Below are 27,034 nucleotides of genomic sequence, written 5' to 3'. Positions count from 1 at the left end.
GAAAATGCATTATAAAGAAGGAAAAAAACATATATAAATCGCACTGGAGCCCGGCCAAACTATGAAAAAAACTGCCACTTATAGTCCGAAAAATACGGTATTTGGAATACTTTCAGAGGATATGCATTTTTACAAGATGTTTTAAAGAGCTACAATTTCAAAACTTACTTCTGGTTATATTATATTGATCAACTAATTGATTTGAGGTCTCAGCACAAGAGCACGTTTATTCGACAGTGTAATCACATTGACAGAGTGAGTCTCTTGTCAGTCATACACAATCTTTGTTTCCGAATGCGCAAGCGGGACCTACCTGCAATTTCATTCCACACATTTTTCTGTATGTGGTAGTGGTAGTCGTAAACAATGGCATCTAAAGCAGCACTCACTTTAATGTTGAAGTTGGAACAAATCATTTTGAAACGAGAGGGACAAGCGGTAGAAAATGGATGGATGGTCACTTTTACACATTACAATGAAACTGTAGGAAAGACGTTTGCAAAAGTGGATTGTGTGAACCAAGGAAATGATGTTGTAAAAAGCTGACCAATCACACATTTTAATTTTTTTAACAATTTCAACAATATGATACATACAATTCAAACAATCAGTAACATTAATTAAATCAATAAAAAAACTATCATGAGAAAAAGAAACATGGAACATATGCAAGCGATAACAAAATTAAAGAGAACAAAAAATATACGTATAATAGTTTTATTACATTTTTTTTTAGATTTTGTCTGATTGAAATTGTGGACATTATCTTTTTGTTTTTCTTTGTCATCATTAGTGAATGCTGACACGAAGCTAGATATTTTTGCTGTGCACTAAAGGTCTGCGGGGAAGGTACATAGGTAAAGGAACAAGACATGTTGCATACGCAAGTTATGGGATGCAATAGTATATTTCAGCTTTTAGCAAACATGCACAGAATGTACGGACATTGGCTCGTTAATCCCGACTCACTAGTGCAGGGGTCGGCAACCTTTACCACTCAGAGCCATTTTGACCCGTTTCACAAATTAAAGAAAACAATGGGAGCCACAAAACTCTTTTGAAATTTAAAATGAAATAACACTGCATACAAAGTTTTTTTTTTTGCTTTGTGCTATGTATAAACCAGGGGTCTCAGACACGCGGCCCGCACCTTAATATGAAAATTTAATGTTAGTGCGGCCCGCGAGTTTTATATGAATGCCACTTGACAGCATCACACTTGCCAACCCTCCCAAATTTTCCGGGAGACTCCCGAATTTCAGAGCAACTATTCTCCTGAATGTCTGCTGATTTTCACCCAAACAACAATAATAAGGGCGTGCCGTGATGGCACAGCCTTTAGCGCCCTCTACAACCTGTACAAACAGCGTGCCAGCCCAGTCACATGTTGTATGCGGCTTCTGCAGACACACATAAGTGACTGCAAGGCCCACTTGTTCAACAGCCATACAGGTCACACTGAGGGTGCCCGTTTAAACAACTTTAACACTCTTACTAATATGCGCCACACTGTGAACCCACACCAAACAAGAATGACAAACACATTTCGGGAGAACATCCACACCGTAACACAACATAAACACAACAGAACAAATACCCAGAATCCCATGCATCCCTAACTTTTCCGGGCTACATTATACACCCCCGCTACCCCCCCACCCCTCCGTGCGTCGGTTGAGGTGGCCATGGTTGGGGGGGGGGGGGGGTTGGTGGTAGCGGGGGTGTATATTGTAGCCCGGAAGAGTTAGGGATGCATGGGATTCTGGGTATTTGTTCTGTTGTGTTACAGTGCGGATGTTTTCCCGAAATGTGTTTGTCATTCTTGTTTGGTGTGGGTTCACAGTGTGGCGCATATTAGTGAGAGTGTTAAAATTGTTTATATCACAACCCTCAGTGTAACCTGTATGGCTGTTGACCAAGTATGCCTTGCAGTCACTTACGTGTGTAAGCAGAGGCCGCATACTACATGTGACCGGGCCGGCACGCAGATAGCATGGTGTAGAAGCGGACGCGACGACATGTTGTAGAGGACGTTAAAGGCAGTGCCATCACGGCACACCCTCAATATTGTTGTCCGGGTCAAAATCGGAGAATGTTTGCCCGGGGAGATTTCCTGGAGAGGCACTGAAATCCGGAAACCTCCCGGAAAAATCGGGGGGTTCGGCAAGTATGCAGCTGAGCCGCATCAGAGTGATCAAAGAGCCGCATGCAGCTCCGGAGCCGCCGGTTGCCGAGCCCTGCACTAGTGAGAAGCACTGATAATCAGGTAACACATTTTAAGAAGAAAAAAAGGTTATTACAAAGCCAAATGTCCTTGTGTATAATCATTTCATCTTCAAACTGAATGAGCAGCATGAGCCCATCAACACGCACGGACGAACAAGCAAGTATGCCGTGATGGCATTCACAACAAAATAGAGATTCAGTCCATTTTTTTTTTGTATGTTTACTTATTCAGGCTAATTCTGTTATTGACCTTACGGGCTTCCAATTGCAATATTAATTAAAAAAAAGACTACAGTAATTACAACTTATCAAAGAAGTATGGCTATGTAGATGATCTGGCCATCCTACTTAGTAAGCCATCCTGGGAAGCAGCAGAACAGTGCCTCTCTGAGGACATGAACACCCTGTCCTCATACCTGAGGAAATGGCGTCTCAAGCTCAGCATGGATAAGAGAACATCTTCAATGTTCCACCTCAACAACATGGAAGCAGCCCGTGAGATGAACATTATGGTGGATAATGCCCGGTTAAGGTCCCAGCCCGTTCCCACGTACCTCGGTGTGAAGCTTGACAGAACACTGACATTCAAACAACACCTGCACAGTGCCAAGGCAAAGACAAGTGCCCGTGCCGCCCTAATACGGTGCCTAGCCGGCACCACATGGGGAGCCACGACGAAGACACTGCACATGTCCACGCTGGCCCCGCCGAGTACTATGCCCCGGTAGGTGCCGTAGCCCCCATGTAAAGAAGTTGGATGTCGCCCTCAACAGCGCCCTGCTGACCGTCTCCGGGTGTCTGCGAGGGACCCCAGTAAACCAACTGCCCGTCCTCGCTGGCATCGCCCCGGCAAACATCAGACGAGGAGCAGCCACACTGGCCCTCTCCCGAAAGGCACAGACCAGCGAATCCCACCTCCTCCATAAGATTGTCACAGAAACACCACCACGCGTGCGACTAAAGTCAAGGCGCCCCTTTGCCATCCAAGCCCACAAGCTGCTCAGCACAACATCAGCTGATACTTCCAAGGCCACCTGGGTCAAGACGAGATGGAGAGAACAGTGGATGTTAGCAGAACCATCTAGGCTGCACCACTACATCGATGACCCCACAGACGTCACCGGCCAGGAACTGCCCTGGAAGCAGTGGACAACCCTCAACCGCTTGAGGACCGGCGTCGGACGCTACAGAGCAGCGATGAAGAGGTGGGGACTTGCGGATGATGCCTCCTGCGAGTGAGGGCACCCAGTCCAGACGGTAGAGCACATAGTCACTAGTTGCCCCAAACACCGGCCACCGAATGGCGAACAAGGTCTGATTGACCTGGACGATGACACGTTGACCTGGCTCGCCTCAACAGAGCTGAAAGTCTAAAGACACACGACAGAAGAAGAAGAAGGGTTACTTGCATTATTATTATTATTATTATTATTATAATTATATACTATAACTACATTAGTGCATAATTTAGTCACAAAATAAAGCTGGCAATAATGTTGTTTATCACCAATACATTTTGTGACAATTAATTGTGCAGCAAAATTGGTTTTTGGACCAGGTGTAACACACCTTTGCTTCTGGCCAACGCGGGACTTAAACCTGGGTCTTTCGAAAAAGAGTGCAGCATGCTTGCTACCAAGCTAAAAACCAGAGTTGTCAACTCGGCATCCAGCACTGCTCTTAAGGTTGTCAGAGAGTGATGTCTACCAGCGTACACATGGCCCAGCCACACTGGGTGGCCTCTGTTACACAGGCCTATACAATTGATAGAACAGAAATTGTTATTCACAATTCAATTTGACTGTATACACATTTAATACTTTTGATTGAAAGTACAGTATGATGATTGACAGGCAGAACCTTTTAATTGGCTATTGTCTATGATGACTGACTGGTGCACGAAGTTGGAACACCGGATGCTTAGAATGCTACATTCTGTGAACGTGCTATTAATACATGTCGGGGGAAATGCAAATTTCAGCAAAAGTGGCTTGCTGGCTAACTTTTCAAAACCTGGTTAAAGCCCATTGATTGTGAACCCCGAGAGGCATTCTGCAGCTTGTGCAAGAAGAACTCCAAACTTGGCTCACTGGGCATCAATGCGGTGAAATCACACATGCTATTAGCTAATTACGAGTCAGCGATTAAAGGCAGGCAGCAGTAAACCGTGCAAAATGTATTTGGCGTTACTAACAACGCAACTTCTGATGTCGCCACCACAACTGGCAGGTACTGATACCACTATAGAAAATAAATTAAAAAATACATTCTCCGTTTAAACAGTCTTGTGAGATAACTCTAATTCACTACAGAGTAACGGTTAATGTAAACTTTTCAACTATTCAAGATTATTAATGTCATATTCTTACAGTTTTGTCTATAAAGACAGTTGTAAGCTTTTGACTGTAGATAACTACCTGCAGTCGGACGTGGGCATTACATTTTTTTAAGTGGCATTAAAAGCATTACATTATACCTGTTTATGCCTGTAGAAACCTTGCCCTACAGCTTAATTGGAGTCCACCTGTGGCAAATTCAGTTGATTGGACATGACTTGGAAAGGCAGACCTTTGTCTATATATAAGGTGCCACACTTGACAGTACATGACAGAGCTCAAACCAAGCATGAAGTCGAAGGAATTGTCCGGAAGCCCTACGAGACAGGATTGTCTCCAGGCAACAATTGGGGAAGGGTAAAGAAAAGCATCTGCTGCCTTGAAGGTCCCAATGAGCACAGTGGCCTCCATCATCCGTACATGGAAGACATTTGGAACCACCAGGACTCTTCCTAGAGCTGGCCGGCCGTCTAAACTGAGCGATCGGGACCGGCCGTCTAAACTGAGCGATCGGGACCAAGAACTCAATGGTCACTCTGTCAGAGCTTCAGCATTCTTCTGTGGAGGGAGGAGAACCTTCTAGAAGAACAAACATCTGTGCATCAATCCACCAATCAAGCTTGTATAGAAGAGTGGCCAGACGGAAGCTATCCCTTAGTACAGGGGTTGGCAACCTTTACCACTTAAAGAGCCATTTTGACCAGTTTCACAAATTAAAGAAAACAATGGGAGCCACAAAAATCTTTTGAATTTTAAAATGAAATAACACTGCATACAAAGTTGTTTTTTTTTTGCTTTGTGCTATGTATAAACCAAGGGTCTCAGACACGCGGCCCACATCTTAATATGAAAATTGAATGTTAGTGCGGCCCGCGAGTTTTCTATGAATGGCGCTTGACAGCGTCATACTTGCCAACCCTCCCGATTTTTCCGGCAAACTACGAATTTCAGGGCAACTATTCTCTCGAACGTGCCGTGATGGTACAGCATTTAGAGCCCACTACAACCAGCGTGCCGGCCAAGGCTCACGTTGTGTGGGGCTTCTGCTTGCTCACTAAAGTGACAGCAAGGCATACTTGGTCAACAACCACACAGGTTACACTGACGGTGGCGGTATAAAAAACTTTAACACTCTTACTAATAATGCGCCACACTGTGAACCCACATCAAACAAGAATGACAAACACATTTCGGGAGAACATCTGCACCGTAACACAACATAAACACAACAGAACAAATACCCAGAATCCCATGCAGCCCTAACTCTTCCGGGCTACATTATACACCCCCACTACCAAACCCCGCCCACCTCAACCGACGCACGGAGGGGGGGGGGGGTTGATGTGTGGGGTAGCAGGGTTGGGGTGGGGGCGGGGTTTGGTGGTAGCAGGGGTGTATAGTGTAGCCCGGAAGAGTCAGGGCTGCATGGGATTCTGGGGATTTGTTCTGTTGTGTTTATGTTGTGTTAAGGTGCAGTTGTTCTCCCGAAATGTGTTTGTCATTCTTGTTTGGTTTTGGTTCAAAGTGTGGCGCATTATTAGTAAGAGTCTCAAAGTTGTTTTATATGGCCACCCTCAGTGTAACCTGTGTGGCTGTTGACCAAGTATGCCTTGCTGTCACTTACGTGTGCAAGCAGAAGATGTATACAACAAAAGGCTGGGCTGGCACGCTGTTTGTACAGATTGTAGAGGGCGCTAAATGCTGTACCATCATGGCACGCCCTTATTATTGTTAGGGTGAAAATCGGAGAATGTTAATCCCGGGAGTTTTCTGCGAGAGGCACCAAATCCGGAAATCTCCCGGGAAAATCGAGAGGGTCGGCAAGTATGCAGCTGAGCCGCATCAGAGTGATCAAAGAGCCGCATGCGGCTCCGGAGCCGCGTGTTGCCGACTCCTGCCTTAGTATAAAGCACATGGCAGCCCGCCTGGAGTTTGCCAAAATACACCAAAAACACTCTCAGACCGACCATGAGAAACAAAATTCTCTGGTCTGACAAGACACAGATTCAACTCTTTGGCGGAAATATAGAGCGTCATGTTTGGAAGAAACCAGACACCGCTCATCACCAGGCCAATACCATCCCTACAATGAAGCATGGTGGTGGCAGCATCATGCTGAGGGAATTTTTTTCAACAGCAGGGACTAGGCAACTAATCAGGATAGAGGGAAAGATGAACACAGCAATGTACAGAGACATCCTGAGTGAAAACCTGCTCCAGAGCACTTTTGAACTCAGACTGCGGCGACGGTTCATCTTTTAGCAGGACGACGACCTTATGCACACAGCCAAGTTATCGAAGGAAAGGCTTCAGAACAACTCTGTAAATGTCCTTTGATGGCCCAGCCTGAGTCCCGACTTGAATCTGATTGAACATCTCTTGAGACATCTGAGATTGGCTGTTCACCTACACTTCTAATCCAACCTATTGAAGCTTGAGAGGTGCTGCAAAGAGGAATATGCGAAACTGGCCAAAGAAATGTGTGCCAAGCTTGTAGCATTGTATTCAAAAATAGAGGTTGCAGTTGTTGCCAAATTTGCATCGTATTTTGCAAAGGCTGTGAATACTTATGTACATGTGATTTTATTTTATTTACTTTTTATTTTTAATAAAATTGCAAAAAGCTCTTAAAAAAAAAAAAAAAAAAAAAATGCAATAAGGCTGTAGCATAACAAAATGTGGAAAAAGTGAAGCGCTTGTGTCAATACTTTCCGGATTCACCGTATACAGTACATATTTTATAACCAAATGACAAAAGATGGCTGCTGCTGTAAAGGGGGAGTTATGCTATAACTATGGTTTGGGCTGATGTTCACTGAGTGAAAGTGTGCAATATCCTGCTGGGCTCTGTGTGAAATGCAAATATGCATAAATGCTGTATCTACTGTTGCTTTAATGCAGCAATTGTCCAGGATCTTTTTGTGAAAAAGACCGATCATTTTATCTAACTATCTTTGTTCTGGAATTTTCCTTAATGACTTTTTAATAAATTGCTTTTCTTTATGCAGATTCGGCCATATGTAGGCTGTCTGGTGCAATACCTGCCCTTACTTTGGAAGCAATCTGAAGAACACAACATGCTGCGATGTGCCATACTCACCACTTTAATCCACCTGGTGCAGGTAGGGTGTATTTCAAACTGCACCACATGTCACATTCCTCCCATGTCTTATCTGAGCGTGTGGTACCTTGCAGCATCCTCATTCCATTGTCCTGCCAGCAAAACAACTTTAAAAGCAAACCACTCACCTTTTGAAGTGGATTAAAAAAAATTTAAAAGTCAAAAAGGATTCATTCTTCAATGCACCATCAGTCAATGAGGTTTAGAACTAAATATAGTGTTGTATTTACGCCTAATTATTGTCTTGTCATCAACAAAAGCAAAGTTGGCATTTGGAAATAGATTTTTTTTTGTCAGCTTCTGCTCTAACACATACATGGGTAAGTTAACAAGCTGAAAAATCAGTTAAACCCCACAGGTGAAGATTAAAATCAGGCAATGAACACTTGATAGGTATGTGTGTGGTGTGTTAGGATAATATCAATACCACACACGCCGATTCAGTCCCACCACTGAGCCAGACTCGTCCTCCAGGCCCCAAACCATGTGTGAACAAACGTGATCCAACAAAATCCTAGAGGAAGAAATATATGGCAAAAACCGGCAATGTCGAAGAGGACAAATGAAAGTAGGCCCGTCTTTGGCTGGAAGGGGGAACATCGGGGAAAAAAGAGCCCGATTGTCTTCGTATTTTCTTTTCACAGTTTCAGATGCTTGTGCCACTAGGTCAATTCAGCACTTCTCACTGATATACTGCAATGCAGTTTGTGGAAATGGAAGCAAAAACACAAAAATTAAGTTTCAAGGGTGAAGATTACTTTTGGAGGGGGAGTGCATGGCTTTAATTCTGCTGATCCGGCGCGTTCAATGTAAGAGCATACACCCTTAAAAGACCTGTAATGTGATGATGTGCTCTCTAATAAATCACTCACCCACACTGTTTACTATTTACACAACATTGGCTTTAAGTCACCCTACAAAGAAAAATAAATTTCATGGAAGCCAGTTCTAATAGTATAGCATACTGTGTTAGTACAACAGTGGTACTTCAATTTACGAGTGCCGCAATATACGAATATTTTCAGTCTCTTGGCTTTTTGCTATGTTAACTTGCAAGAGCATACAGTACATTTGAGTTACGATGTGCACAACTATGAAAATGATTAAATCCTGCTATAGACAATACTAAGCACAACTGTTTTTATATTTATTTAAGCTGCAAGCATACATTTGAGTTAATATTTTTTTGTGGTTTTTTTTGGTATTCACACCTCATATTTTGCATCAAAAAAAATTCATTTGCATCTTGTATTTCAGTATGCATTTCTTTCAAGGTAAATTTGTATTACTATGAGAGCTACTTTGACACAAATAAAGGATTTTGTTATTTATATCACTATCAATATTTAAATTATACTTCAATTAGGAAGATCTCCATTCAAATAGTGTGGCCATTTTTTGTGGTACTTGTCGTTAGATATGGCAAATGGGTTATACTTGTATAGCGCTTTTCTACCTTCAAGGTACTCAAAGCGCTTTGACACTATTTCCACATTCACCCATTCACACACTGATGGCGGGAGCTGCCATGCAAGGCCCTAACCACGACCCATCAGGATCAAGGGTGAAGTGTTTTGCTCAAGGACACAACGGACGTGACGAGGTTGGTAGAAGGTGAGGATCGTACCAGGAACCCTCGGGTTGCTGGCACGGCCACTCTCCCAACTGCGCCACGCCGTCCCCATGGATAGATGGATACATAATGTCTGAAATCAAACAGTTATACTCAAAATCAACTAGTGAGCTTCTGGTTGGAGACCACTGATATAATGTATACTGGCAGAGAACACACAGTTCCTCAGCATATTCTTCCTATCTGATTGATATGATACCTATTCAAATGCATGGTTTGCTTTAAAATTGATTCCAAGTGTCTGAGCACATGGTTTCGGATGTGGGAAAGGCAAAAAATGTCCCACTATTCAGCGCTTCAGCTCCCCATACCCATGACATTGAGAAGGAACACACTTCTTCAATCAGTCAGTGCTATGTACCAATTTCTCTAAAATTAGAATTCTGTCATTACTTACATGCCCCAGTCTTGCGTGAAATGCCTTTAAAAAATGTGTGAGCAGTTAATACAGTGGACTACAGCTTTCATTTACAACTGAATATTTTCTCGACCAATTGAACAAAATAGTTAATAGGGCAGGAAAATGCACATTGGATTTCAAATTGCAATCAAAAAGCATGTCTGTATTTCCAATACATTCATTTAAGGTGGTATCTGTTTGCCTTGCCTTATAAACACATTTATAATGGTACTGTCTGTGAATGTAGCTGGTCTTCACAACTCCCGTACAGTAGATAGCGGTATGCTTCATAACTTTGCTTCTTCACACATACGCACCTAGTCTGCTAGAGCAGTGGTTCTCAACCTTTTTTCAGTGAAGTACCCCCTGTGAATTTTTTTTTAACTCAAGTACCCCCTAATCAGAGCAAAGCATTTTTGGTTGAAAAAAGAGATAAAGAAGTAAAATACAGCACTATGTCATCAGTTTCTGATTTATTAAATTGTATAACAGTGCAAAATATTGCTCATTTGTAGTGGTCTTTCTTGAACTATTTGGGAAAAAAAGATAGGTTTTTATTTATATTTATAAAGGATTTTTGAATTGTTGCTATTTTTAGAATATTTAAAAAAAATCTCACGTACCCCTTGGCATACCTTCAAGTACCCCCAGGGGTACGCGTACCCCAATTTGAGAACCACTGTGCTAGAGAATAGAACGTAGCAGGAACAATTAGTGTCAACTCACAATATCAGAATCAGAATCAGCTTTATTGTCATTACTCAAGGTAACGAGATTGAGGCCATTCCATACAGTGCGATGTGTGCATGCTAGAAAAACAATGTGCAAATATATAAAAATATAAAAAATGTAGAAGTGCAATGAATATGGTGTGAAATGAATATATACATGAAAAAAACAAAACAGAAAAAAAAAAAACAAAAAAAAAAAACAGGGTGGTTGGTGGAATGGGTTATTGCACCGAAGAGAAGGCAGTTATGAGGGACAATGGGGCAGTCCGTTCAGGATGGTTATGGCCCTGGGGAAGAAGCTGTTCTTTAGCCTGTTTGTTTTGGTTTTAATGCACCTGTAGCGCTTCCCAGAGGGCAGCAGGTGGAACAGGTCAGAGCCAGGGTGGGTGCTGTCCTTGATGATGGCACTGGCTCTGTTGAGGCAGCGGGAGGTGTAGATGTCCGTCAGAGAGGGGAGAGGGCGGCCGATGATCTTCTGAGCCGTCTTGACCACTCTTTGCAGCCTCTCCCTGTCTGCTGCAGTGCAGCTGCCGTACCATACCGTAATACAGTAGGTCAGCAGGCTCTCGATGGACGAGCGGTAGAAGGTCAGCAGCAGGTCAGGCTTCAGGTTGTACTTCCCGAGGACTCTAAGGAAGTGTAGCCGCTGCTGAGCCTTCTTGATGATTGATGTGGTGTTGACTGTCCAGGAGAAGTCATTAGAGATGTGGACTCCAAGGTACCTGAAGGTGTGGACCCTCTCTACACGCTCGCTGTTGATGTAGAGGGGGGCAGGGTCGGTGCTGCTCCTCCTGAAGTCGACGATGATCTCTCTGGTCTTGCTGGTGTTGAGAGCGAGGTTGTTCTCCGAAGACCAGGCCGTCAGCTTCAGGACCTCCTCTCTGTAGGCAGCCTCGTCACCCCTGGAGATGAGCCCGACCACTGTGGTATCGTCGGCGAACTTGACGGTAAGGTTGTCACTGTGGGCCGGACTGCAGTCATGGGTGTAAAGGCAGTAGAGGAGGGGGCTCAGCACACAGCCCTGTGGGGAGCCGATGCTCAGCGTGCGGGAGGATGAGAGGTGCGGGCCAAGTCTCACATTCTGGGGTCGGTCCGTTAGGAAGTCCCTTATCCAGGCGTTTGTGAGAGGGGGGAGGCCAAGAGTGTCCAGTTTATTGCAGAGTCTGTCCGGGATTATTGTATTGAAGGCAGAGCTATAGTCCACAGAGAGCATCCGGACGTAGCTCTGCTGCTGCTCCAGGTGGTTCAGAGCAGAGTGGAGAGCAACAGCGATGGCGTCCTCTGTGGACCTGTTCAACCGGTATGCGAACTGGTGGGGGTCGAAGTCTGGAGGGATATGGTCCTTGATGTGCTGGAGAACAAGTCGCTCGAAGCACTTCATGATTACCGGAGTGAGGGCCACTGGTCGGTAATCATTCAGGCTGGTGATGGGAGACTTCTTCGGCACCGGGATTATTGTAGATGACTTCAGGCAGGATGGGATGACTGCCTGAGCCAGGGAGAGGTTGAAGATCCTGGTGAGGGGGGGAGCGAGCTGGTGGGCGCACGTCCTGAGCACCTTTCCAGGTACTCCGTCTGGTCCGGTAGCCTTCCTGGGGTTCACAGCCAGGAGCACTCGTCTGACACTGTGCTCCTGTACAGTGAGTGGAGTGGCGCCGGAGCCCGGTGGGGGCGGGGGCAGGGCTGGAGCAGATGAGTGTCGCTGGGGGGTTTCGAAACGGGCAAAGAAACAGTTAAGCTCCTCTGCCAGTGTCGCACTCTGATCCGCAGTTGTCATATTGCAGCCTCTGAAGTTCGTGATGTCATGAATGCCCCGCCACACCTCCCGTGAGTTTTTGCTGGACAGATGGGACTCTATGCACCTCCTGTGGTCCGCCTTTGCTTTTTTAATCCCTCTCTTCAGGTCGGCTCTAGCAACACTGTACAGTGCCCTGTCCCCTGACCTGAAGGCTGCGTCGCGGGCCCTGAGGAGTGTGCGGACCTGGCTGGTCATCCAGGGTTTCTTGTTGGGGTAAACCCGGATGGTTTTTTCCACAGTCACATTCCCGATGCAGAACTTTATGTAGTCCAGCACCGTTCCTGTGGCTGTCTCCAGCTCCTGTTGTTGGAAGAGGTCCCAGTCTGTGTGTTGGAAGCAGTCCTGAAGTTTGGGGAGTGCATCGTCAGGCCAGATCATAACAGTCTTTGTGATAGGCCTGGCCTGGCGTCTGATGGGGGTGTAGGTAGGAGAGAGCAGGAGGGAAAGATGGTCTGACTGTCCAAGCTGGGGGAGGGGTGTAGCTCTGTACGCGTGCTTTATGTTGGTATACACGTGGTCCAGGGTGTTCTTGCCCCTTGTAGAACACTTCACGTGCTGGTAGAACTTAGGGAGTACAGTCTTCAGATTGGCCTTATTAAAATCCCCTGCTATGATATGAACACCGTCGGGGTGGGCCCACTGCTGTTCGTTGACGGTGTTCAGCAGAAGAGAGAGCGCTGTGTTTACTTTGGCGTCCGGTGGAATATACACAGCCGTGATGATAACAACAGACAGCTCTCTCGGGAGAAAAAAAGGCCGACATCTAACAGACATGTACTCCACGTCCGGGCAACAGTGCTGTTCAGTGATTGTCCCGTTGTTGCACGTAGATACAGAGCCCCCCTCCTCTGCTCTTACCGGAGTCCTTAGTTCTGTCCCGGCGAAGCAGAGTGCGTCCGGCTAGCTGCATGCTAGCATCGGGTATTTCCGGGTGAAGCCAGGTTTCGGTGATAATCATAGCACAACAGTCCCGAACATAGCGGTTTCCAGCAAGTTGTAACTCCAGGTCGTCCATCTTCTGTACAAGGGATCTGGCATTAGAGAGGAACAGGCTCGGTAGAGGTGGCTTGTGGGGTTGTTTCCTAAGCCTGAGCAAGACGCCGGACCTGCGGCCACGCTTCTGCTTCCTCTCCCTCCTCCGTCTACGCCGTCTCCCAGACCCGACAACAAACCACGGAGAGCCCTGTGCTCTCGCTATGTCATCTGGGATGTTGTGCTCGTGGTGAAAGTCGCTCGAAACAGATATCTGGTGCGAGTTACCGATATCCAAGAGTGACTGGCGGGTGTACCGGGTGTTTGCAGTACAGGTGGTGCACAAAAGGAAAAAAAACATGAAGAAAAGAAGGAAGAAAGAGAACTGAAATGGAGAGCCGTAAGCCGCTGCGTCTGTGCGCGCCGCCATCTTGGATTTATTTAGCGAGTATTTAGAGCCGTGTCGACTTAAGTCTTAAAAAAGCGACCAGCAACAAATTGTGTGACTTTTTCTGGTTTTATTGAACAATTTTGAAGCATGACTCGCTCTTCTCAATGACCAGTGGTTGCTGCCTTCATCATTTCAAAGCACTCACAGATAACGCCATCTTGTTTTTTACATTTTAAGAAAAATGACAAAAAGTGACAGAACATTTTTTTCTTTGTATATGCACGATGATGAAACAAACACAATTACAATGTAGAACATATTGTCTTTCCCACAATGTTATCTATGTCCTACAGCACCCATTACAATTACATGCATGTGTCATATCCAATTATGCAAATTAAAAATTGTGACGTCATCTAGCTACTCCAACCCACCACCATGGATAATTGCAGTCCTGTGGGAAACACTGCAAAGTCGATTGGACGTCCCTTGATCCGTGACACTTTGTTATTCAGAGTAGGAGCAGTGTACGTGTTCCGACACCAGATGCCTCCTGCTAACAGAAAAAGTTATGTTCAAGTAATGGAAAAAAAGGGACAATTTAGTCTCGCAGGCAGAACAGAATGCTTTGATATATTTTGTTGTACTAGGAATCAATTAGTGGACTGCTGAACTTTACCTAACATTTGTCCTGCCTGCTTCACTCTTCTCAGATGGCCTGCCAAGAACACCCATAAGGTGGATACTACTCACCACTTGTATTGTTTTTTTTTGTTTCCCACAGGGCCTCGGGGCGGAGAGCAAGAACTTGTACCCCTTCCTTCTTCCTGTCATCCAGTTAAGCACAGACGTCTCCCAGCCGCCTCATGTGTATTTGCTGGAGGATGGACTGGAGCTTTGGTACGAAGCACTGGTTGCTAGTCAATATCTTACACTTAATTGCTTATGCATACCATGTGTTCCTCTCACTTATCAGTCAACTTCATTATCCGCTCACTTTGGAGTAAATAGGGACCGAATGCAAACACTTTGCACGTTGGAAGTGTTAAGTGGGTTGACCGTGGTATTCTATATTAAATCTGCCCATTTGTAGGCAATTAGACTGTGATAGAGCTCTCGATACATTATGTTCAATTAACAATCTGTCTTCTCAGTTAATGTTTCCGATACCATTGTAAAGTCGGATAACCTTTCGTTGCACCTGCAAAAAGGTTTGACTTAGTGATGGGGAATTTGCAGGTGTTACATTTTTCTTCTTCTCCTGTCATCACTCCTCTTTTTAACTCTGTCCTTAATCTTCCTCTCTTTTGTATTCCTATGTAAAGCTGCAGGATTAGCATGACGTGTGAGGGCTTGTGCGTGTGCCGCACATTTTTTTATCTTCTGTGATAAACAGTCAAGCTCAATATGTCAGTTTGATTTGTTTACAAGATTTTTGCTTTTATCTGTCAGTCTTCCGCTGCCTCTCTTTATGTCAGTATACTGTGTAGGTTTGATTATATAAGATCAAAATATGTTTGCATAAAATCTCATATATTTAAGTCAAATCCACTTGCAATGATAAAAGGGTATTTGACTGAGAATTTTCAATGTTCCTGAGCTCGCTTGCAGGTTATGTGGTTTTAAATTAACTATTTACCTTCTCCTTCTTGTGCAGGTATGTAACTTTGGAAAATAGTCCAGCCATCACCCCAGAGTTGCTCAGAATTTTCCAGAACATGTCAGCTCTACTGGGTAAGCAACTATCAGGGATGGAACAGTTTATAGAAAAAATCTAAACCGTTTGGTTGACTTGACACAGCTTGAAGTGTGTGTGTGGTGTACAGCAGTGGTCCCCAACCACCAAGCCACGGCCCGGTACCGGTCCGTGTATCGATTGGTACCGGGCCGCACAAGGAAAAAGAAAAAAGAAAAAAAATATATATATATATATATATATATATATATATATATATATATATGTCTTAATAAGGTTATCCAAAAAATAGTGCTCGATACCGTAGTAGAGCGCAATATATGTATGTGTGGGAAAAAAAATCACAAGACTACTTTATCTCTACAGGCCTGTTTCATGAGGGGTTCCCTCAATCATCAGGAGATTTTAATGGAAGCATTCACATACCATGGTTTATATAGGGCACAGAGTGGGTGGGTACAGGCTGGCGTAGGGGCGTGGTGATTGGCTCATGTGTTACCTAGGAGGTGTTTCCGTCTGTGGCGGCATGCTGATACAATTTCGCTGCGCTTGTTGAGGGATGACAGGTCTGGACGGTATATAATAAACAGTTTCTCTTTCAAGCAGAGGTTGCATCTTTTATTACCACTATTGTAAGGTGTGCTGGATGCAAGAATTTGCCATGTTATTGAATATTCAACATTGTCTTTGAGGTCCCAAATGTGTTTGGGACCTCAAAGACAATAATGTTGAATATTCAATAACATGGCAAATTCTTGAATATTCAACATTGTCTTTGAGGTCCCAAATGTGTTTGGGACCTCAAAGACAATAATGTTGAATATTCAATAACATGGCAAATTCTTGCATTCAGCACACCTTACAATAGTGGTAATAAAAGATGCAACCTATGCTTGAAAGAGAAACTGTTTATTATATACCGTCCAGACCTGTCATCCCTCAACAAGCGCAGCGAAATTGTATCAGCATGCCGCCACAGACGGAAACACCTCCTAGGTAACACATGAGCCAATCACCACGACCCTACGCCAGCCTGTACCCACCCACTCTGTGCCCTATATAAACCATGGTATGTGAATGCTTCCATTAAAATCTCCTGATGATTGAGGGAACCCCTCATGAAACAGGCCTGTAGAGATGAAGTAGTCTTGTGATTTTTTTCCCCACACATACATATATATATATATATATATATATATATATATATATTTTTTTTTTTTTCTTTTTCCTTGTGCGGCCCGGTACCAATCGATACACGGACCGGTACCGTGTTGATTTAATAAATTTCAAAAAAAAATAAAAAAATAAAGATATATATATATATATATATATATATATATATATATATATATATATATATATATATATATATATATACATATATATATATATATATATATATTTTTTTTTAATTTATTAAATCAACATAAAAAACACAAGATACACTTTCAATTAGTGCACCAACCCAAAAAACAGCCCTCCCCCATTTACACTCATTCACACTCATTCGCACAAAAGGGTTGTTTCTTTCTGTTATTAATATTTCTGGTTCCTACATTATATATCAATATATATCAATACAGTCTGCAGGAATACAGTCCGTAAGCACACATGATTGTATTTTTTATGACAAAATAAATAAAATAAAATAAAAAAAACACCCGGTCCGTGGGACAAATTTTCAAGCGTAGACCGGTCCGCAGTTACAGAAAGGTTGGGGACCACTAGTGTACAGATCATGTTTCTTTGTTACTAATCAGTTTGGAGCGTGTAATTGGCCATATATCCATGTTAACCGTGCGGATAGAATCACAGAATTGGCCAATAAAAACGTAATCTACTGTTAAACGCCAAATATCACAAAAATTTACATGAACGTGACTAAAATGCTGTCATTGTAAGGATAAGTAACGTTTATCTGGAGAAATCATGTGTCCGGGACTTATAAATGTAGGGATTTATGCATTTATTTAACTGACGTTTTTTTGGGGGGTTTTTTAAACAAAGAAAACTAGTGCTGATAAGGCTTGCTTTACTTCATGTTGATGGTATATAATTTGGTTAAGATATAAATATGTTTTTTGTTAACACTAATTCAAGGGTCAGCACTTTCGAAGCCATTTTTTTAAGTTTTATTGTATAAGATATTTTTGTATGAACCACAATTTATAAATAGTAATGGTTGATTATTGGGATAAATGGTATTCTGGGGTGTTTCAAAAAACAACAATGTACACCGAGCTGAAAACGGGGTCACAAAACCGTGTCAAGATCCGACTATAGAATTTGTGAACCGTTCCACTCCTAATCATGTGAGGTTTTGTTGTGCTGTTCTGCTGTGATCAGGATAGGGATTATGCTCCCTATCGCTGTCATTTCACATTGTGGCATACTTCATTTCAGTGTTCATACAACTGTCAGTAAACTAAAAAGGCTTCATGCATATGCAAACACACTGTCAGGATGACAGATGATTCCACCAGCACATCGTAAGGTAACATGCTGTAGACATGGCACCAAACAAGGTCAAGTCTAAGACACTGTCAAATGCTAGGAAAATGTAGAGCCGGATCAGACACAATTTAACAGAAAAATATCTTTCAGGGAACAAAACAAACATTTTGTATTTTTAATGTGCAATACTTTACAGCACATCCAGTCACTTACAAGCAAAGACTGGGGAATTGGGAAACTCATTGGTGTAAAATGCCTCATCACTGGGGAAACAAATCTAATTCTGAATAGGGGAAAACTATATAAAGGTTAAATCTGTTTGAACAGATTGTATGGTGATGGTAATAACAAGACACATTTCTAAGCAGATGGCAAGTAATAAACTTTACATTGTACCACCCTATCCTGAGAAATCACCGAGATTGTTTTACACAATAAGGAAATACAATTAGTGCAATCCCAAATCATGAACCTGGGTGCAGTTTAATTACTTCAGATTAGTGGCCTTTATTGATCCTGGCGTTGGCTCGGCCTCAGTCAGGGACACTGTTGTTGAGCTCTGACTAGTGGATTGAATAGAACTGGGTGATTTATCATCGGCTTGAAGCAGGGACACACTGACTTTTGCCATACCTTGTAAGAATTAAGTGTTGTGGGGCCTTCTCTGTGGTGGTGAACAGTATTGATTTTGGTACTTCTGCCAACAGTGAATAAGACCGACTAATATGAACACTGGTGTAGACTTATTGGCTTACTGGAGCGTTTAATCATGCACAGCATGGATTGGAATCAATCGGATTTAGGAGCAAAGGACTTGAAGAAGACGGCTACATATGTTTCATCTTAAGCTGTGCAATATATATATATATATATATATATATATATATATATATATATATATATATATATATATGTGTGTGTATATATATATATATATATATATATATATATATATATATATATATATATATATATATATATTAATTGCAAGACTGAAATCAAGTTTTTCTGTGCTTGAATTTCAATTAGGTGTTTTAAAAAAAACAAAAAAACTTTTTTTGTTTATTTCGTCATTCTAGGTCAGAGGTCGGCAACCCGTGGCTCCAGCATGCGGCTCTTTGATCACTCTGATGCGGCTCAGCTGCATACTTGCCGACCCTCCCGATTTTCCCGGGAGATTTCCGAATTTCGGTGCCTCTCGCAGAAAACTCCCGGGATTAGTATTCTCCGATTTTCACCCTAACAATAATAATAAGGGCGTGCCATGATGGTACAGCATTTAGCGCCCTCTACAATCTGTACAAACAGCGTGCCAGCCCAGCCTTTTGTTGTATGCATCTTCTACTTGCACACGCAAGTGACAGCAAGGCATACTTGGTCAACAGCCACACAGGTTACACTGACGGTGGCCATATAAAACAACTTTAAGACTCTTACTAATAATGCGCCACACTTTGAACCAAAACCAAACAAGAATGACAAACACATTTCGGGAGAACATCTGCACCTTAACACAACGTAAACAGAACAAATACCCAGAATCCCATGCAGCCCTGACTCTCCTGGGCTACATTATACACCCCTGCTACCACCAAACCCCGCCCCCACCCCAACCCTGCAACCCCACACATCAACCCCCCCCGTGCGTCGGTTGAGGTGGGCGAGGTTTGGTAGCGGGGGTGTATAATGTAGCCCGGAAGAGTTAGGGCTGCATGGGATTCTGCGTATTTGTTGTGTTTATGTTGTGTTACGGTGCAGATGTTCTCCCGAAATGTGTTTGTCATTCTTGTTTGGTGTGGGTTCACAGTGTGGCGCATTATTAGTAAGAGTGTTAAAGTTCTTTTATACCGCCACCGTCAGTGTAACCTGTGTGGTTGTTGACCAAGTATGCCTTGCGGTCACTGATGTGAGCAAGTAGAAGCCCCATACAACGTGTGTCCGGGCCGGCACGCTGGTTGTAGTGGGCGCTAAATGCTGTACCATCATGGCACGTTCGAAGAGAATACTTGCCCTGAAATTCGTAGTCTTCCGGAAAAAGTGGGAGGGATGGCAAATATGACGCTGTCAAGCGCCATTTATATAAAACCCGCGGGACGCAGTAACATTCAATTTTCATATTAAGGTGTGGGCCGCGTCTGAGACCCTTGGTTTATACATAGCACAAAGCAAAAAAAAAAAACTTTGAATGCAGTGTCATTTCATTTTAAATTTCAAAAGATTTTTGTGGCTCCCATTGTTTTCTTTAATTTGTGAAACTGGTCAAAATGGCTCTTTGACTGGTAAAGGTTGCCGACCCCTGTTCTAGGTCTACCCATCATATTCCTTTTAGTGAATATGGCATCATTGGAAAAAAGCTAATTTTGTGACCTAATTTTGTCTACAATTATTATGTGTTTACTTTAAAGACTTGTCACAGTTCTTTCCTTTCTATCAATATGTGGAGTATTATTGTTTGTCTCTGAATTACTTACATTAAAGATAAGATGAGAGTACATATCAAAATTAGGTCCCCATTTTTGGCATTTCAATAACCGTATCTAGCCAAATAAATTATGGCATTTTTTTTTTTACAAATCCAGTCTCCAAAAGACCAGGGGACTCACGCAAAGAGAGTTGCGTGGATTTCCTACTAAAAATAGACCTATGTTCAAATCCAAAAAACGGCATACGCAAGTAAAAAATCAGATGTATTTGTGTTTGCACGTACAAATCCAAGCACATTTTTTTGTTACATCGCAATCTACTTTGAATAAATCCCAGATGTCTGCATGTGGGCAAGGTGAATTGTTCATATGTCTCTGATGGGCACATCAATCAGTTTTAGGAGTAAAAGATGGCACTTTTTTATGTGAACTGTTACCCAGTATCACTTCTGTGTGTCCCTGAAATAGCCACAGAATGTAGAAGAAATGCACGTACAGCAGCTATGGAGTTACCTTGAGCCAACACACATTTCCATGTCAACGCCAGTCTTGATGTACAGTCGTGGTCAAAAGTTTACATACACTTGTAAAGAACATAATGTCATGGATGTATTGAATTTCCAATACGTTCTACAACTCTTATTTTTTGTGATAGAGTGATTGGAGCACATATTTGTTGGTCACAAAAAACATTCATGAAGTTTGGTTCTTTTATGAATTTATTATGGGTCTACTGAAAATGTGACCAAATCTGCTGGGTCAAAAGTATATATAGCAATGTTTATATTTGGATACATGTCCCTTGATAAGTTTCACTGCAATACGGCGCTTTTGGTAGCCATCCACAAGCTTCTGGTTGAATTTTTGACCACTCCTCTTGACAAAATTGGTGCAGTTCAGCTAAATTTGTTGGTTTTCTGACATGGACTTATTTCTTCAGCATTGTCCACACGTTTAAGTCAGGACTTTGGGAAGGCCATTCCAAAACCTTAATTCTAGCCATTCCTTTACCACTTTTGACGTGTGTTTGGGGTCATTGTCCTGTTGGAACACCCAACTGCGCCCAAGACCCAACCTCCGGGCTGATGATTTTAGGTTGTCCTGACGAATTTGGAGGTAATCCTCCTTTTTCGTTGTCCCATTTACTCTCTGTAAAGCACCAGTTCCATTGGCAGCAAAACAGGCCCAGAGCATAATACTACCACCACCATGCTTGATGGTAGGAATGATGTTCCTTGGATTAAATGCCTCACCTTTTCACCTCCAAATATATTGCTGGGTATTGTGGCCAAACAGCTCAATTTTTGTTTCATCTGACCACATAACTTTCTTCCAGAAGGTCTTATCTTTGTCCATGTGATGTCAGATGAAACAAAAATGTATCTGTTTGGCCACAATACCCAGCAATATGTTTGGAGGAGAACAGGTGAGGCCTTTAATCCCAAGACACCATGCCTACCGTCAAGCATGATGGTGGTAGTATTATGCTCTGGGCCTTTTTTGCTGCCAATGGATCTGGTGCTTTACAGAGAGTACATGGGACAATGAAAAAGGAGGATTACCTCCAACTTCTTAAGGACAACCTAAAATTATCAGCCCGGAGGTTGGGTCTTGGGCGCAGTTGGGTGTTCCAACAGGACAATGACCCCAAACACACGTCAAAAGTGGTAAAGGAATGGCTAAATCAGTCTAGGATTAAGGTTTTAGAATGGCCTTCCCAAAGTCCTGACTTAAACGTGTGGACAATGCTGAAGAAACAAGTCCATGTCAGAAAACCACCAAATTTAGCTGAACTGCATCAGTTTTGTCAAAAGGAGTGGTCAAAAATTCAACCAGAAGCTTGTGGATGGCTACCAAAAGCGCCTTATTGCAGTGAAACTTGCCAAGGGACATTTAACCAAATATTAACATTGCTGTATGTATACTTTTGACCCAGCAGATTTGGTCACATTTTCAGTTGACCCATAATAAATTCATAAAAGAACCAAACTTCATGAAAGTTTTTTGTGACCAACAAGTATGTGCTCCAATTACTCTATCACAAAAAAATAAGAGTTGTAGAAATTGTTGGAAACTCAAGACAGCCATGACATTATGTTCTTTACAAGTGTATGTAAACTTTTGATCACGACTGTATCTCATCTATGCCAAGGAAAGGGGTGTGCGGTAGCTTTTTGTGCATATGCAAGCATGCAGCCCCAAAATGTAGTTTGTAACAAAGTGGTAAATTATCTAGTTTTTATTATGTGACGAGGCCCAATGACTAGGTTTGATTTGGGCTCCCAAAGATGCCGCTGATCAGATCATATATAACAAAGTAACTTAAAATCTGACTTACCGTATTTTTCGGATAATAAGTCGCACCGAAGTATAAGTCGCACCTGCCGAAAATGCATAATAAAGAAGGAAAAAAACATATATAAGTCGCACTGGAGCATAAGTCGCATTTTTGGGGGAAATTTATTTGATAAAACCCAACACCAAGAATAGACATTTGAAAGTCAATTTAAAATAAATAAAGAATAGTGAACAACAGGCTGAATAAGTGTACGTTATATGAGGCATAAATAACCAACTGAGAACGTGCCTGGTATGTTAACGTAACATATTATGGTAAGAGCCATTCAAATAACTATAACATATAGAACATGCTATACGTTTACCAAACAATCTGTCACTCCTAATCGCTAAATCCCATGAAATCTTATACGTCTAGTCTCTTACGTGAATGAGCTAAATAATATTATTTGATATTTTACGGTAATGTGTTAATAATTTCACACATAAGTCGTTCCTGAGTATAAGTCGCACCCCTGGCCAAACTGAAAAAAACTGTGACTTATAGTCCGAAAAATACGGTAGTTACTTGTAAAATACATCAATCTGTAAAGTAACTAATTTACTTTCAAAGGAGAAGTTAGTAATCAAATTACTTTTTCAAAGTACTTGGCAACACTTGTCAGACGTACTGCTTAAACCTCACCCTTTCTCTTGCTCTCTTTCTGTCTTGTGTTGAAAAAATATATATATTTTGGAAGTCACATTAGCACAATTAAGGCTCACTAAATGCATTAAATGAACTTAGATTTTTCCCGGAAGAGCCCATCTCATGTTGCGCTAAAGAAAGATAAGTTTAAAAAGGATGGGAGCAGTTCAGAGCAAATTAGCACACAATTCGAAAATTCATTGTCACTTTAATGTAGCGGACAGGACAAGGAATAAGGCATGCATTTACAGAAATATTCATGGCACATTTAATGAATAAATCAACTTTGTCCTTCAATTTGTTTTTTTGTCAAATTAGTCAGTTATCACATTTGGTCGACTTTTATCGCAGCATCCGGTGGTTCATTTATTTTTCCCGTGGAGAGCAGTACAGTGATGTGGGCCATGAAAAGGAGTCTGGCTGGGATTGGTGGTGCAGCTTGCCAGGTATGTGGTCTGGCCTGCCTGATAAAAGTGCCTCGCTTCATCACAGCTAAACTGGAGCAACAAATTCCCTAATTAGAATGTCAAGAGCCTTGCCTTGGCCTGACTGGTGCTTGCACTTTTTCCTCTGTAACACTTCAAAGCATATCCTAAAGTAGGACACATTTTATCACTGTGGCATGTGAGATGTAAAGAAGCATAGACAACAGTGTTTCTGGTAGGCATTTCACATATTGGCTCAAATGTTCATTCATATTTTACCCCATGTATTTAATGTCATTGAATGAGTAATAAAAGCAACGGAACACCTTTTAAATAAATGAAGGCACTGAATTTTGAGAGAACCAACTTATATGGTAAAAGGCTGCGCTTGTACTTTCAATAGGTTTGTAATGCATAATTAACAACGCAGCAGGACATGGAAATGAATGTTTTAATCTGTTGTAAAATAGATGAGAGTAGCAGCATCATATTCAGTGGCATCGTGGAAAGTTCTGGATAGTTTCTTTTAATCAAAAAGGACAGTGAAGAAACCTTATATTCATTTGCATATTTTAATTTCAGCTTTTTTCTTGTCTCTCCGTTATCCTCATTGGGCTGAAAGTTTTTTTCAGCAGTTCCAGTCACAAATCTTGATAACGTTGTAAAATGTATATGTTCCCTACTATATTAACCCTCTGGGGACATTTGATTTGAGTTATCTTCTTTGCCTAACAAAAGATAAGTCATTGAGTTTTTGAAGGTCGTAAAATTTTGAATTCATTTTTTTTTTTTTTACTTTTGAGTCATTAACAAAACTATCAAACATGTTATGTTGTTTTAGGTTTTGACCCCTTTGAAGGCCTTTTGATCAGATAATGTCTCAGGTTTAAATGAGTAAAATATATAATCTTACGCAAATGTATATTAATCTGTGACATTAATCAAAAGGCATTCAAAGGGTTACGATAAATTAAAAACACATTCCATGGTTGGTGTTTTTGTTAAGAGCTGAAAATGATTGAGAGATTTGAGCAAAGAAAGTAAAAGAAAAATCAAAAATGTTTGAATGCATTTTGCAAAATGAATGATTTATATGTCCTGTTTACCTTTGGTGCAATGTTCCCTCTAATTGTTCATGTGTATGAGCAAACACAAAAACTCCCTGAGCATTCAGTGGAGCACTTGTGAGCAACATCACACATGGCAATACCAGCAGCACACCCGTCTCAAACCAATCTTTTATAATAACACTCAAACGAGAGGAGTCATTTTCATGAGATTATTTAGTAATATTAGTGATTTGGCCCACTTGTAATGAAAATAAAAGAAATCTTGTTTTTCATAAGCTATGGATTAGTATTGTACAATATGTCTGGGTGGGGGTCCTGCTTTGGAAATCATTTGTACCCCTTTCAGAGATCACATTTAGTTCCCCTTAAACATCCTCATGTTGCACAATGAAATGTAAGCATAGGATGAAGTGTGCAATCCTGTAACTTTCTCTAGTAACAGCATTCCATGATTAATATCAATAAATTAACATTAATAATAAATGACAGTAGAATAAGCACACGTATGACTGAGGAGTCATAGTGTAACTTTGTGTGGTGTTTGAGTTGTCCGACTTTTTGTGTGGCCATAAACGCACCAGTGGCTTAGTGGTATGCGTGTTGGTGACAGATGACAAGTTGGTTTTGGCCTGGTTTGTACGGCAGAAAATGAATAGTTTTTCGAGATAGAAGTTTTTTACTCATGTTTTTGGTGTGGTTATGGCCGAATATAAACAGTTTTGCTCAATAAAGTGATCGATATAATTCCTGTCCTCGAAGCATCTCGATAGACGTTACAATAATTGAACGGTGTTCAATTGAACGGTGTTGACGAACACCGTTAGGGCCGCTTGTTGTCACTGTCACTCAGAGTTGCATTGCAAAATTACACAAAATAAATGTGTTTATTTTGTTTAGAATTCAGATGGGATTTGATTTGGTGCGCGGCATATATTTGCTGAGCGCAGAGGACGCTTGAGCAGTGCGCAATTGCGCAGGCGCGCACCTTAGAGGGAACGTTGCTTTGGTGTATTGTCCTACCGGTATTTATCATGAAAAAACATGTATAATGGAGTAGCACAAGACAAATTATGGCCAAAGTACTATATTTTTCTTGCCATAGGGCACACCGGATTATGAGGCGCACTGCCGATGACTAGGTCTATTCAGGTCTATTTTTATACAAATAAGGCACATTAATAAGGCACATTAAAGGGGTCATATTATGATTTTTTTTTTCTACATTTTTTACTCCCCATTGGTCTACATAATATGTAATGGTGGTTCTTTGGTAAAAATGTTGCATAGATAGTTTTACAGACCATATTCAAGCTGCTTTCTGACCGGCTCTTCCGGATGCGCCGTTTTGTGGGCGGTTTTGTTTACGTTGAATCAGTAGTTTTTAGCACTTCCATAGTGAGTCTACTGACAGATATAAGTTAGAACTGGAGGCTACTTGTTTTTAAAAATGGCAACAGCATAGGATGACTCCTCCACAACAAGAGTATGGAGAAAAAGAAAGAGCTTATTTACTACAGCGTGGGCTACAATGGCGGACCTGCGCACATTTTCAGGACTTATGCAGATCCCAAATACAGCAGGATCCAATAAGTAAGAAAAGTAATTTTTTCAAAATCTGTCAAAACAAGACACCAGATAATGTCTCCTAAGAGTAATTAGTTATTTTGTGGTCCTTATAAACACACTATAATAATACCCTTTTGTTGAAGCACAGTACGTCTTGAGTACGGTAGCCGTAATGCGCCGATAATTCATCAAGTGGTGCGGCTAAGTAGCTTACCAAAGTTGTATTAAAACATTTTGACAGATTTTCAGCACTGTGTGCAATGTGGTCTATATTCTCAATGAAGTATCAACGTTTTTGGCTTGTTTGCCAACCTATACTTGCTAAAATCATTTATTGACCAGGTGTCAGCCTGCAGTCCACACGTATCGCTCTGAGTTGTGTATAGAGAGTATGGACAACTAAAGGAGAGGCGCCATGTGTGATACCTGGCACGTGCGCAGCTGTATTAAGAAGCATGCAATTGTGGTCGTTCTGACGTTTTCCTGACTAATTAATGATAAATGATAAATGGGTTGTACTTGTATAGCGCTTTTCTACCTTCAAGGTACTCAAAGCGCTTTGACACTACTTCCACATTTACCCATTCACACACACATTCACACACTGATGGAGGGAGCTGCCATGCAAGGCGCTACCAGCACCCATCAGGAGCAAGGGTGAAGTGTCTTGCTCAGGACACAACGGACATGACGAGGTTGGTACTAGGTGGGGATTGAACCAGGGACCCTCGGGTTGCGCACGGCCACTCTCCCACTGCGCCACGCCGTCCAATAAAAAGTCTAAATGTAGTTCTAAAATATATTAC

General features: G+C 42.0%; 1 protein-coding gene across 2 annotated transcripts in view; it reads left to right on the top strand.

The window, feature by feature from the left end:
* The window catches only part of ipo11 (importin 11), a 245,195-nt gene that overhangs the window by 131,673 nt on the left and 86,488 nt on the right, over window positions 1-27,034 (top strand). For both annotated transcript variants that reach the window (XM_061928189.1, XM_061928188.1), the window contains 3 exons: window positions 7,571-7,684; window positions 14,393-14,508; window positions 15,266-15,342. In XM_061928189.1, the coding sequence (XP_061784173.1) occupies window positions 7,571-7,684; window positions 14,393-14,508; window positions 15,266-15,342 (307 nt within the window). The remainder of the gene's footprint in view (window positions 1-7,570; window positions 7,685-14,392; window positions 14,509-15,265; window positions 15,343-27,034) is intronic.

This window comes from Nerophis lumbriciformis, linkage group LG33 (genome assembly GCF_033978685.3).
Source record: "Nerophis lumbriciformis linkage group LG33, RoL_Nlum_v2.1, whole genome shotgun sequence".
Taxonomy (NCBI): domain Eukaryota; kingdom Metazoa; phylum Chordata; class Actinopteri; order Syngnathiformes; family Syngnathidae; genus Nerophis; species Nerophis lumbriciformis.
The sequence above is the reverse complement of the archived record's forward strand: the minus strand, read 5'-3'. Positions and strand labels throughout refer to the sequence as shown.